This window comes from Harpia harpyja, chromosome 4, assembly GCF_026419915.1.
Source record: "Harpia harpyja isolate bHarHar1 chromosome 4, bHarHar1 primary haplotype, whole genome shotgun sequence".
Taxonomy (NCBI): Eukaryota; Metazoa; Chordata; class Aves; order Accipitriformes; family Accipitridae; genus Harpia; species Harpia harpyja.
Genome location: NC_068943.1, coordinates 254,792 through 268,949, shown reverse-complemented (window position 1 = coordinate 268,949; position 14,158 = coordinate 254,792). Strand labels below are relative to the sequence as shown.

The 14,158-nt window shown below is 41.0% G+C and overlaps 2 protein-coding genes across 4 annotated transcripts; one reads left to right on the top strand and one right to left on the bottom strand.

Moving 5' to 3' along the window:
• Nucleotides 1–531: 531 nt before the first annotated feature.
• Nucleotides 532–4,803, bottom strand: LIG4 (DNA ligase 4). The gene is made up of 2 exons (XM_052785657.1): nucleotides 4,721–4,803; nucleotides 532–4,172 (listed from the first exon to the last, which is right to left on the bottom strand). Exon 2 carries the CDS (start codon nucleotides 4,154–4,156, stop codon nucleotides 1,421–1,423), a length of 2,736 nt encoding a protein of 911 aa, XP_052641617.1. The 5' UTR covers nucleotides 4,157–4,172; nucleotides 4,721–4,803; the 3' UTR covers nucleotides 532–1,420.
• A 137-nt stretch (nucleotides 4,804–4,940) lies between these two features.
• ABHD13 (abhydrolase domain containing 13) lies at nucleotides 4,941–14,029 on the top strand. 3 transcript variants are annotated; one of them, XM_052785660.1, is made up of 3 exons: nucleotides 4,941–5,061; nucleotides 6,749–6,780; nucleotides 11,285–14,029. In XM_052785660.1, exon 3 carries the CDS (start codon nucleotides 11,320–11,322, stop codon nucleotides 12,331–12,333), a length of 1,014 nt encoding a protein of 337 aa, XP_052641620.1. In that variant the 5' UTR covers nucleotides 4,941–5,061; nucleotides 6,749–6,780; nucleotides 11,285–11,319; the 3' UTR covers nucleotides 12,334–14,029. The 3 variants fall into 3 exon arrangements, with proteins under 3 accessions (XP_052641620.1, XP_052641619.1, XP_052641618.1); XM_052785659.1 differs by having other exon boundaries at nucleotides 6,745–6,780; XM_052785658.1 differs by lacking the exon at nucleotides 6,749–6,780.
• The last annotated feature ends 129 nt before the right edge of the window (nucleotides 14,030–14,158 follow it).

Genomic DNA, 14,158 nt, shown 5'->3' with positions numbered 1-14,158 from the left:
AGTTAAAACTGAAGTGTTGTATTTCACATATACCAATTTTCTACTTGAATTATTAGAGGAAAAATGATGCACTGTCTTTCAGTATATACAATTTTATGTATACAAAAAATATTCTGCTTTTTAGCAATTTATATGGTAGCTTAAGAAAAGTAGTTATTACATTTTACCTATTTAGTATATTTCAAATAAGGGAGCTCCTAATGTTTACACCAACTATAAGAGGTAAGAATAAACTTCCTTCCAATTAGCCTTTCATATAACATTTCCCAATTCTTTTTACAGTAATTTTTTATATGAACACAACCACAAAAAGCACTGAAGAAACAAGTCAGCCAAAAACGGGTTCTGTGTGATCAGCCCAACAGCAGTTCTGTTTGATACCAGTATTGACGTAACAAGAACTGAGGCCTCAACCTTTCTCTCCTCAAAGTTAATGCATAAATTATCTAACAGAATAAAATCGGAAACTAAGTTTTGTGCTTTTCAAAAGAGTTACCTCTCACTAAAAAAAAAAAAACCAAATACCAGACAGACTTTAAAAATAGATTTTATTTAGTAATTGAAAAAAATATACATTGAACTGGATATTTGGAAATTAATCCTACATTACTTAAATAGCTTATGAAACACTTTTTGAAAGATAAACTGATAATTAAGTGTAAAAGCCTTGCGCTGTCACACTTCACAGTTTAACTGCAACTGTAATGAGCACAGGAGGTCATTACAGTTTTTAAGTAATTGCTTTGTATTTTACAGATATATAGGTCACTACTAATTCATCAGCACCTCAATCAGAAGTTTAGGTTCTATTTTACAACCGTTATTTACACAAAGAAACATGAGATCAATGCAATGTCCTAAAACCAAAGTGCTACTGAGGCTGTGTGGGGCGTAATGCTAAAAACAATGCAAACAAAATTAAAATAGTACAGACAAGGTTTATAAGTTACTGAATTCTATAGCATATGGAATATACACAAAACAATTCCACAAAAACATGAATGTGATTGTAAATCCATAAATAAGCAGTATTTTAAATATGAGAATCTCCATAAAACAGTAAATTATTGTCTCCATTTTGAACAATGGAGGCAAGCACTATTAAAAGCTAGGAATTCTCTTATATAAAATATTAGATCTCTCCTGAGACCTGTTTGTGAAGTAAAAGGCTTACATTATTTATCCTGTGGTATTTTTTTTTTCTCCTCCAAGAGCTTAGCATCCTCTTGCTTCCGCAACAGTATAATTAAAAGCCTTCCTCTGATTTCAACAACACAGTGTTATCCTTTAGCCAGAGCCAGCTTTAAATAGACATGAAAACACACAAAAAATGTAAGGCAACCTCATAATATCCAAGTCCATAATATCCAAGTCCAATCATGCCAACAAGAATGCTTTTGCTCCAAGCTTAAAAACTATTTTAAATTAAGTACTGATTTTCATTCTTCGGGACTCCTCCCTCCACTGACTGTGTTACCCACAGCTCAGATACAATTTTAAATTTTTTCCCAAATGTTCTTCTGAGTGCTTTCATCTCTTTTACCCGGGAATGATCTTCTCCTATAACAACATGGGAGACACCCTCTTCAAGGTGACAGACTACTCTTGCACCATAAAAACGGAGCTCCAAAGCCCTAACTGATAGTGTTGTTCCACGGATTTTGGTTCTGGGCTCATTAACAACAGCATAACAGTCCACATAAATAGTGTTTCCTCTGAATATACTGAGCTGACAGCTGTTCCACGAATAATGCTCTTCTAACTCTGCAATCATGTCCAAAGGCATCACCTTACTGTCTTTCATTCTTGAGAACACTTCCTTGAGTTGTGCAACATCTGTGTCTGCTGTGTAGCTGTCTCCATAACAATCATACTCACAAGCAAAATGTTCTTTTGTGTCAGGAGACATGTGAATCATAAAGGCCGGTTGCCAAGGCACCAGCTTTTGGGTTTGAAAACACTGAAGGAGCCACTCCGCCCTCACCACATCATATTTGTTGGAAGCAATGATGTTTTTCACTCTGACATTCTCAGCTCCTACAATGACACAGTAAGTCTCTGGCCCCGGGTTCTGTACCACACTGCCACCCCATTCGGCTATTCTGCTTTCCAGTTCAGATTTTGAGTACTTTCCCGTTCCCGTCATAACACAAAACTCAACATCTTCAAACACATTTGAAACCTTGTTTACACCAGAAAGATCAGGAGCTTTAAATTGCTCAGCTATTCCAATCACCTTCTTCACCTTTGATACAGTTTTCCTTTTTTTCTCTTGTGGCTCATCATACTCATCCATATGAAGGTGCTTAGATGCCAGCTTCCCTTCTGCTTTGCTTCTGAGATCTTCTAACATGTCTGAAGTCATGCACTCGTACCATTCTTTGTCCTCTCTTATCTTCTCAATTCGGGGGAATCTCAAAGTACAGTCAGTTTTGTACACATCACTGTTAACAATCTCAGCTGCCTTGATCTGAACGATGACAGAGTTGCAAGGTTCAATGTACATTTCAGGTTTTTCAGTTCCACACAAGATGGTAGAGGGAGGGTCCTTCCTATGGTAGGGCTTCCAGTGTTTAGCCAGTTTCAAACCTAAATCATACAATTCCTTCATAGTATAGCCAGAGCCAACACGACAAAAAGAGCGGAAAACGGTAGGTTTTTCATTTGGAGGGGGCGTCTCTGCAATAGCGCACAGAAAATGAGACATCATTCCACCACGTGAGCCCTTCCCCCAGTAACCACCAACAATTAAAAGGTCTAGTTCATCCATCAGTCCATTGACATATTCTGGCTTGATTTTTAACCAGCCTTCCCCACGTTTGTCAGGCTTGTAGGTGGACATGGGATCTTTCACCATAATCCCTTCCTCCCTGTTATCTATTGCTTCATTTAAAGCATCAATTACTTCTTTTCTTGTTCTGGCACTTTTTTTCTGTACAACATGTATCCTGCCCGTTACCGCAGTAAATACGCTACTTAAGATTTCGTATCTTTTGCTTAGTACTTCGTGCCCCAACTTCTGATCATTAACCATCAATACATCGAACACACAGAAGCAGGTCTGCAGATCAGAGTCCTCCACCATTCTTTTTATGTCGAATCTGTTTCCTTTTTGCATAAAGGTTTGCGTCTCAGGATTGTAAGCCATCATTTCACCATCGAGAATGCAATTTTGTATATTGCTCTTAAATACATTATGAATAAATGGCGTTAACGAACCATCAAGGGGGGAAGCGCCGAACTGCTGAGTATAGTCAAACCCATTTCGGGAAAAATATTTATACACATCTCCATCTTTGTGCATCTGCATACGCTCACCATCCAGCTTAGTTTCTATGTAGAATATCTGGTTATTCATTTGTTTCTCGATTTGCTGGACATCAGCAATAGCAGCAAGCATTGGTTTAAAGGCAGAAAACAACGTGATAGAAACATCACTAAGTGAGACATTGGGATCGTGCAGTTGTCTGCAAACTTTTTCCAAATCAGTTGTGACGTTGTGTAATTCAAGAGCATCAGGATGAAAAATGGAAAGTATAGTTTGTTGACTAACACCAAGCTTCAGATCCTTTATAATCATGCGGATGAGCCATTTCTGTTCCAGTGCTGTGCTCTGGGTAATTAACTGAAGAAGACTTTTCTTTAACAGACCCTTGTTTTTAGCAGCATTATTATTAGCTATCGCATCCAAGTGTTCATTGACTTGTTCTATTGTCAGTCTGCCTTGTTTCGGGCTCCTAGGTTTTAACACAAAGTACGCGATCATTGCAAAATCGCCGGTATCTCCACGTGAGCCAGCAGGTGTTCTATAGTTTAACAGCTTTGCAGCATCTTTTCCATCTTTTGGTAAATTAAGCAGTTCAATATACAGCTTCGCAAGCATAGTTTCTTTAATTCCATATGCCATCCTTTCTCTTTCCAACTGCGGAAGAATAAGTCGCATAGCTGGATAAAAAGAATCTGTGACGTCCTTCTCCTTTTGATGAAGAGCACCGTGGAATTTTCTCCAGGAGTCCAGAAAATCCCTGAAATACTTGGTTTTCTCCGGACGAGGTTTACACGTCTGCATTCGCTCCAGAGTAGAACACAGATCCGCAAAAGGCACGTGAGCGGCCACCGTTTTTTTTGAAGGCTGCGAAGCGTGCGCGGAAGCCATCGGGGTCCGTTTTTCCCTAAGAACAAAAAAAGCATCTATTTGTAGAGAAAGAAAACGCCAGCACGTTGTCCCGCCTCGGAAAAGATATCTCCAAGTAGGCTTTACCGATTTTTCCTCCTTTTTCTAACTCGGACTTACCCGCTAAGCGGGTACCACCGCCCTTCCTTGCGGGCGAGCCCCGGCTGCGAGGCCCCCACGGCGAGGCACGGGCCCTCCAGGCGGGAGGCCGGCAAGGCCGGCGCACGCCGCCCGCTGCCGCGCAGACGGCAGCCTTCTCTGCCCCGCCGCCGCCGCCGCCCTCCCCGCCGGCACTGCCCGCCGCCCGCCGCCCCCGGCGGCTGAGGAGACCCGCCGCGGGCCGGCCGCTCCCCGCCCCACACCGCTACGGCGTTGCCATGGACACGGGGCGGGGGGGAACGGACACCGCCGGGGGCGGGGGGGGGGGGGTTGTGGAACGGACGGACCCTTCCGCTCCGCACCGGCCGCCCCCTCCCCGGAGCGGACTCGGCGGGGAAACGGGGGCGGGGGGGAAGCGGGGAACGGCCGCCCCCCGAGAAGACTTACGCGGAAGCGGAGGAGCACCCCGTTGACGCCGCAGCCCGTGCCCCTCCCCCGGGCGCGGTAGTTGCGGCCGCGCGGGAGGGGGGGGGGGGTCCCGGCTATGCTGGCGGCGGCGGCGGCGGCGGCCGCGCCTGCGCAGTTACCGCCGCGGCGGGGAAGGGCGGACAGAGCCCGGGGCGGGGGGGGGAGGGAGGGCGGACGGACCCGGAAGCGGAAGCGGCGGCGGGCGCGACTTCCCGTCTCGGAGGGAGCGGAGGTTGAAGTGGCGCGTCGGGGTCCGCGGCGGCCTGAGGCACCGACAGCGGCAGCCGCCGCCGCCGCTGCTGCGCGGGAGGATGCGGCGGGTGGGTCTCGCCTCGCCTTGGGTCAGGCCGGGCCCGGCCCCGCGGGGAGGGAGCCGGGGTGGGGGTAGGTGGCGGGCCGGTGCCGTCCCCGGAAGGTCCGCGGCGGGCCGGGGGGGGGGGGGGGAGCGGCCGGCAGACGTGGCTTTGAGTCGGTGCTGGGGGTCTCGCCGGGACTAAACGCGGCTCCTGCCCGGGCGGGGGTGGCCGGCCGGCGGGGGGCTGTCCCGCGGGCGCCTGCGGCTCCTCCGCCGGCACGTCCCGCCCGAGGAGCTGCTGCCTGGAAAGCGCTGGAAAAAGTTCCTCTGGGCGCCTTCCTGGCAAGGCCTGGAAGGGCTTTCGCGGCGGGACCTTGCTGTAGTGTTCTGCTTGTCCCCGCCGCCGTGTGGAGTAATTTCTGCGGGGGGAGGATGCTTGCAGGTGGGGCGGATGACGATAGCTTTAGCAGTGCTTAATGTGCCGAGTGAATGCATGGAAAAGGCCGAGCAGGGTTGTTTCTTTCAGGTGAAAATGGGAGTAATTTAACGTGCTTGGGAAGTGATGTGTTTTAGGAGCCCACGCTCACCCGAAGGCTAAGGTTTTAGCATGATAACTGCCCTTGGTTTGTGTTTTTTTACACAGTACTGTCACAATTCAAGACGTGCTCATAAGGTTCATTAAGATTTGTCAGTTGGGAGGAGAAGTATAAGAAAAGTTAAGGGGAAAACACTTTCAGCTATGAATATGTACCACTTGATGCAGAGCCGTGGAAGTTTGCTGTCTGAAATAAGTAGGATAAATGGCTCGCTGATTTTAAAAGCCACAGCCCTTAAATGTCTGACACTTAGTTGTTCTTACTCTGCTTTTTCCTTGGCTAGGAGTAGCTACTTTGCTTTTTTAACCTTTTTTTTTTTTTTATTAACGAGAGCGTCTGTAAGATTTTAGTACTAAGAAAGTGTGTTTTTCCTGTCCTTACTAAACTTGTAGGTTTTCTTTCAAATTAGTTTCCTCTCTGAAACTAATTCTTTACAGTTGAGGACTTAATATTTCTACTGACAGAAGTCTTCTGAATAAATATGAGTAAATGTAAAGCTTGTGTAAATCTTGTCTGTGTCTGGAGGAGGTGGAGTGTGGAGGAAGGAAGTGCAGTAGAACGAAACAGGTGTCTTCAGATATTTCTCTGTGTTCTTAAGAAATACCTCGTTTTGTTTGTTTGTTTTGAAACGGTGAAATCTGAAGGATTGCAGTGAGTGTTAAAAATGCCTTTTTTTTGGTTTTAAAGCTCTTTAATGAGAAAGCAGCCATTAAACACCTGAGTGCTCTTCTTAGCACTAACTTGAAGGCTGCTCATGTGCTGAAAGTTAGGTTTAAGGAGGCAATGTAAATCTATTGTAACTTTGTTGTTACGCACTGTGTATGTTTCATACTGTGTGCTGTATTTATAGTCCAGGACATTTCAACGTGATTCTTGAACTTCGTTAAAAGATGTTGCTTTCAAGTTTATCAGATGTTTCAAACGAGCTGAGCTTCATAGGAGGAGCATGAATATGACATGCACAGTTTCATCAGCAAAGCAGATGTAACTTCTAGGTGTATTGGCTGTTATCACTTTTCAATTTTCTTTCAAGTAACTGAAGACAAACAGTAATTATGTGTGTAATTCAAAAGCAATTTTACTCAAAGTTCATAAATGGAATTGTCTTTCAGGCAGAGATGAAGCCTGGGAAATCATTGCATCCAAAGGTAAATGTTTTATAATGTCATTAGTGTATGAAAATAGCACTTTTTAACATTAAAAATGTAGACAAAGTCAAAAATTACAACAGAATTTGTGGCAAATCCAAGAGTAATTTCAACTGCCATTCAAAATGAATGAAAAATTTTTCCCAAGTACTTTCAGTATGCGCTTGGGGTTTTATGATCTTCAGCTGATAATGACATTAACCGTTTAAGAGTAGCATTAGGGCACAGCAGAACATTATTAAAATATCTTGATCATAAAGACTTTATTTTTTTCCTCAGAATTTTTATTGTTATGAGTGATTTATATTTTCAGCAGTTACTTAATTATGGGATCTGTAGCTCATCTGATAGAACATACCGGCCTGCATTAATTCCTGGACTGTTGATTCAGCAGTGGAGACGTATAGATACAGATGTGTGCGTGCGTATCTACATATGTGTATATCCCTGTGGCATAAAATTGAAACTCATCACTTAGAAATTTCATTTCTGTTTTGAGAGGCAGTACAGTTCTGTGGCTGTGTAAACTGAACTGGTCTTTAATGGCCTTTAAGCCAAAGGCACAGCAGCAGTCTAGCTAAGCCTTACTTTCATTAGGTCTTAACATTGAATTGGGCTGCGTTGCTGTTCTTCTGTGTTAATGGTTTCCATGACAGAACTTTGTATTTCAGTTTTGTCTTCTACTTGTCTCTTAAGTTTACAAGTATCATCAAAAAAACACTGGTAGGAACCACCAGCATTCACAAAGGCTAGCCTTTCTAATGCACCATTATCAGAGGGACAGAAGGAAACGTGAAGCAGATAGATGCTAGAGGAAAGACCTCTGATCATATTTGTGACTAAGAAGAAAACATCTGGGAGGAGAATGCAGAGGAACTGAGTTTATGTAGTCTGGAGAAATTGAAGGTAGATTACATATTTGGAGGTCAATAAACATTGAACTAGAAGTAAAGAATTTAAGTTAACAAGTCTCCCTTCCTGTTAAGTACTGAGAAATATTTTCTAGTAGTAAGAGTAGCTAAGAACAAGAACAGCTTATGTAGGAATTTCCATTAATATAAGAGTTACCTAGGAAGACATCTACCAGATAAAACTATATGGTTCTGCTCTTGGTGACTGTATGTTTGTCACAGACATTGACTTTCATGACAAGTTTAAAAAAAACAAAAAAATCTCCCTTATGCTTGTTTTCATAGCCTCTAACTTAGTTTAAATAATCAGTGGTTATAAAATACTGTTACTGTGTATGCTGTAAAATGAGATGTGACTTCTTGTTATAGGAGAGCCTTGTCATTGGCGAAGTTATGACAATTACTTGAAAGACAGTGCTGCAATGTAATGTCCCTTAAAAAAAAAACAAGAGCTTTTTTAGTGAAGTCAGAATGATTTCCAAGGGGTTAATGTTTTATCTAGGAGATTTGAAAAGGAAATCTGTAGAGAAACCTTATTTCCCTGGCTGAAACAGAACTTCCACTAGCCTGCCACTGGCCAACTTGCTGACTTCCCTTGGTGCCAGTGTCTCCACCTGTAATACATGGATGATGTTGCATGCCATCTCTCTGTAGAGCTGTGATACTTCTAACTGTACAAGGTAATATAACTGAGATAATCACGTTAAACAGCCATTAAAAACAAAATTAACCAGTCATATTTGCAGATGACAGGAATTAATCTAAAAGTTCTCTTTTAGAAGACATAAAGGTGTGCACGCTTCTTGCCTTAAGTGGGACATCAGGCAGTTATGGAGCAAGTCTGTAAGTGGTTCTTGTAGTCTAGGAACAGAAGTAGTCTTGTCTAGAAAGAGAAACAGGCTTGTCCAGGTGGTGAGTCCACTCTCTCTCAGATTGACCAGCTCAGACATCAAAGTCTAAATATATTGTTCTCCCTTTCCTTCCCCTGCCCCCTGCCTTTCTGTGATTATTCTGGCATCCTATTAGTCACAAAAATTAAAGATGCAGGATAATCGCAACATGTGCTCTTCATAATTCAACATAGAGTTTTTGGGTCGTAAGATGTTGTATTGTAAACTGTTTGAAAGTTTTATAACTTCCCATCCAGCACAACAGTAATGGGAAATGAAGACCAAGAAGAGATTTTTTTTTTTTTTTTTTTGTGTGTGTGTAGTCTTGCAGTATGGACTGAACTAGTGAAGTTTCACATAGCTGGGAAGAAAACTTTAACAGTCATGTAGTTGTTCATTAGTGCAGAGTAGTCAGCTTTTCTTAAATATGTAGGTGAATATGAAATGCTTATGGCTGTGTAGTTTACCCTTCCTGCTAACTACTGTATGTTGAGTTCTAGTTGTAGGATGCATTGGTTTTGCAACTCCAGTAGCAAGGTTTTTATATATGCCTATGTATGTATCGGAAGTAATCACACAGCAGCAGTATCTCAGTAGTATAGCATTTTGATAATATCCTGCTGAAATGAAAATAGAAGCAGTGCACAAATGAAACCTAACATGGCTTATAAAATCAGCATCAGTCTTCAAATAGCAATCCTTAGCGTATATGAGAGTGCCATCTGCAAAACTTAATCACCTTAAGTAAGATTTTTTGAGACTTCTTTGGTTTTTAGTAGTTTTTAATGATGGGTCTTGTACTCTTTTGTGAATGTCTTGTTGAGAAAGCATTTTCAGAGTCTCTTTCATTTTGTAAGAAAGTCAGCAAAATTTTGAATAGCATACATAAGGAGAGTGTTTTTACTGTGTCATCAATGTTCTTATAGTCTTGAAATGTAGTGCAGGAAAAGTTTGTCAACTTCATTAGGACTTTCTCTTACAAATTAAAGTATCTACTTTGTGACTCCTAATTACTGTGACTTCTTTACTAGAGAAATGGATCACAAGAATTAAATCTTCATATAGACAATTTGTGCATACTTGGATGTGGATATTGAACATGCGCTCGTAAATAATGTAAGAGAACAAAGTTGGAATAACTGCTGCTCTCTAGACTACTTTATATTTTACCACTTTTACATATTTGGAGTAGATGCACTATATAAAAGCATAATTTCACGTTGCCTTTGGTTAATATGTGAATCTTACGATGTAACAGATTTATTTCTGATTTATATCTAATTGTCACATAAAATAGAGATGGCAGTTTTTCCTGGTCATATTGGGTGCGTATCATATTTGTGTAGTGCAAAGGCTGTGACTGCAGAGGTCACCTTTTATCACGCGATCCCACCAAGATGGCTGGTGCAGTGGCAGCCCTCTCCATTAGTATTAGGCCGTGCAGGTTATTTTGGTGTGGGTCCTGTGACTTAATTGCATGCTTGGATGCATCTCTGCATGTCAGACTCCTTTGGAGTTAATTCAGCTTCTTACTGCACTACATCATTTTAGGAGGTTATAACTTTGAGTGTGTCTAAACTGTAATTATTATCTGCTATATCACTTACAGTGTTCTTAAACAAGTGAGCTTGTGTTGTCACTTCCAGGCAGTATGGGTATTCAGCTCAGTGGTGACTGAATGATTGCTGTAGTTCTCATGTAGGTTTGGCAGGTTTTGCCTATTTCCATATTACACTTGAACCCAGCAGTGAGTAATGTGAGAGATTCTGTGTATGCTGTGAGACATAACTATCTCTTATGGTTGGAAAGAAGATTTAATCCATTATCATTAACATCACTCTCCTCGTTTCATGCTGTGTGTATGTTTTTGTCATGAGTCTGTTTTCACGTTTGGACTTTTCAGTAGTTGCGCTTTTCATTGATCAGAGAACAATGCAGTTAGCTGACTGTGTTCAGTGGTCTAGTATGATGACACAATCTCTCATTCAGCTGAAGATTTAATATGGATTACTGATCTGATAGTGGAAAACCATCATTACAAATTGGAATCAATCCAAATACATTTATGGCAGCTGTTTTGCTGTAACTACAGTGTGGTATCTTACTATAGAGGAGTCTCTTCTGACCAGTTTACATGTTGCTCTGTAACCACAGTTGATCAAGATTCTGAAAGACAGCCACTAAACAATAGCAGACCCGGTATGCATTGTGAGCCTCCACTGGTTGCAGAGTGAACTGCATAGGCTTATTGAATGCTCCTCTTGGCCTTGATCAATAGCAACTTAGAAATAAGGGCTATTTTTGTTTTTCTCTGGATTCTAGAATTACTTATATGGGAAACTGACAAACTGGTGATATGGTCTGTACCGCTGTTCTGTTGGTCGGTAGGGAAGACTGAGGGAAAGTGTAAGTTATTATAGTCCTAGTCAACCAATTTTCTGGTGCTACTGATGGACCTTGCCTGCTGAAGTAATGTAAGTGGGATTTTGAAGAGTTCTAAAGCCTTTTCCTTATGATTGCTTTTCTGCTTGTTTTACAGAGCTGAATGGTTTCCAAAAATTCAAAGGGAGTTTGCCACCAAGTTTGATGTTTATGCTTTAATGCATTGACTTGCCATTAATATTCTGCAAGTACAAATGCTTGAATCACTTCCTTTTTTTCTTTCCCCAATATTTATAAATATATGTTTGGGTTTTTTTGCAGGATTTACTTGGAGTAAAAGATCACTGACTTCTACAATGGAAAAGTCATGGATGCTTTGGACCTTTGTTAAAAGATGGCTACTAGCTTTGGCTTCCTGGTCTTGGAGTCTCTGCCGTATTTGTCTTTTACTCTTGATAGTAACTTTTCACTTGTATGGAGGCGTTATACTACTTATATTAATATTTGTATCAATAGCGGGTATATTATATAAATTCCAGGATGTGCTGCTTTACTTTCCTGAACAGCCCTCTTCATCACGCCTTTATGTTCCTATGCCTACTGGTATACCACATGAAAATATCTTTATCAAAACCAAAGATGGAGTTCTTCTCAATCTTATTCTACTGAGATACACAGGGGACAATGCAGCTTATTCTCCAACCATCATTTACTTTCATGGGAATGCAGGCAACATTGGCCACAGGTTGCCAAATGCTTTGTTAATGCTGGTAAACCTGAAAGTAAACTTAATTCTTGTCGATTATAGAGGGTATGGAAAAAGTGAAGGAGAAGCAAGTGAAGAAGGTTTGTACTTAGATTCTGAGGCTGTGTTAGACTATGTGATGACTCGGTCTGATCTTGATAAAACAAAAATTTTTCTTTTTGGCCGTTCCTTGGGGGGAGCAGTAGCTATTCACTTAGCTTCTGAAAATTCCCATAGGATTTCTGCCATCGTGGTGGAGAACACCTTTCTTAGCATCCCATACATGGCCAGCACTTTGTTTTCTTTCTTTCCAATGAGATATCTTCCTTTATGGTGCTACAAAAATAAATTCCTGTCCTACAGAAAAATCTCTCAGTGCAGAATGCCTTCTCTCTTCATCTCTGGGTTGTCTGACCAGTTAATTCCGCCAGTTATGATGAAGCAACTTTATGAATTATCCCCAGCTCGGACTAAGAGATTGGCAATATTTCCTGATGGAACTCATAATGACACTTGGCAGTGCCAGGGTTATTTCACTGCACTCGAACAGTTCATCAAAGAAGTAATAAAGAGTCACTCCCCTGAAGAAATGGCGAAAACGTCATCTAACGTAACAATAATATAATTGATATTCTTCGGGGGGGGGGGGGGGGGGGGGGGAGGTACCTGCACTGTACCTTGATTTGTGAAAAGTGGTAAGAGAATGTCCATTTTTAAATGTATGTCATGTCTGTACTTGCCTAAAGAGTGAAATTAAACTTGGAAAGGTCTGATGCTTTATTAAGATGTTCCAGATAACTTTTACATTTGCAGCATTGTAAATGAACCATTTTATGTCTTTCTCACACTTTTTTGTATCTCTGTCCATATATTCCATTTGTTTGATATGTACAACAGATGTTCTTAAAGGAACTTGCTACAAAAGTAGTACAGAATGTATTAGTTTAGAACAACAGGAGGCTCTTCAGTACTCACTGCTGTGTGTGTGAGCTTTTTGGACAGTCATGGTTAGCACAATGATTTGTTGCTTCTCTTAGAGTTTATTTGAAGTGTGCCATGCATGAGATTAGTGTTTTATTCCTTGAAATTTTATATTATGCAAGGTGGGAAGTCTTTAATGTGCTAAATAATATAAAATAACATTAATGGTAGAGTATACTTGCAGGTATACTATCCTGGGTTATTACTGTTTTTTACGGTTATGCATACATATATATTTCAGACTGCAACTGAAGAGGAAAAGATACTTTCCCTGTTTTCATTTTACTATTTGTATTACAGTTGTGCCCCGAAAGTTGTACATGCCTAAACATCATGGCTTCAGGACTTTGCCCAGGCGGTTTCTTTATAGAAAACGGAAGTAACCTTCAAAAAGACAGCAGTGTGATCTAAGCTCCTTTCCACCCCAAGCGCTCCTCACTAATGTACAGGCAAACTATTTGTTGGTATTAGTCTGCTTGTGCATTTGAGGTGGGATTTCCCAAGGCAGTGTGGGTGCTGATAGAAAGGAGTGTCATACAAGGTAACAGTATGTATTTGTGTTCGTTTTTTGTTTTTTTTTTTTAGGCTGGTGTAGTTAAATGTCTGTGCCCTTTATTTATACCTCCAAAAGAAACAAATACAAATAATTACCAGTGATCACATGAATAGAGATTAATGTATACAGTTGTTACAGTAAGGATAATAAAAAGGATTAGTGCATTAAATTTAGTAGACCTAAGCTTAGTTAGTCTGAAAGAGACGACATTTATTTTAACACTTTTACCCATTTGCTTGCAAAAAGTCTTTTACAGTTCTGTTGTACCATGTGGAAGTAGCCTAGGCTTCAGCAGAAGTGAGTTTTCTTTAGCTCTGCTGGGACTTTTTGAAGCTAGTATCACCATTTCAGAGCCAGCAGTATGTAAATTGAGAGAATGTTGGGGTTCTTTGTTGTTGTTGTTGTTTGTGTTTTGGTTTTGGTTTTAGGAGTCCTTTTCCTAGGTAGTCATATCAAAGTTGTATGCTGTTAGCTCAGTCCGTATTGGAGTGTGGGGCTGTTTAAATCTCTTCTGCAGGTTTAATTTCTCATTTGCTGCAGCTGATAGTTTGCCTCTTCAAAATACTTTTTATGGGAAGAATGAACTGTGGAAAATGTTCCACACAATCTGTACAATTGCCCTTTGGATTGAAATTTTTAAATAAAACTTTCTGCCATGTTGTCCTGATTCAGAAAAGCATCTCGGCACACACTTAAAATCTGTTTCCTGGTGGACAGTGGTATTTTAAGCTTGTGCTTACGTTCTCTGGTTGAATAAAACTGCTTTCCTGAACTGGTGCCTTAATGGTTATGCCTCCTAAAATTTATTACATGGAGTTACAAGTCTTATGTACACATGGGTAATAGTTGTCAGCAATTTGTAGATAGGGTGATACATTTTTACTTAAATGTGATTTTTTTTTTAATTTATTTT

Coding starts and splice junctions, on each gene's coding strand:
- LIG4 (XM_052785657.1), bottom strand. CDS start 4,156: ATGGCTTCCGCGCACGCTTCGCAGCCTTCAAAAAAAACGGTGGCCGCT.
- ABHD13 (XM_052785658.1), top strand. CDS start 11,320: ATGGAAAAGTCATGGATGCTTTGGACCTTTGTTAAAAGATGGCTACTA.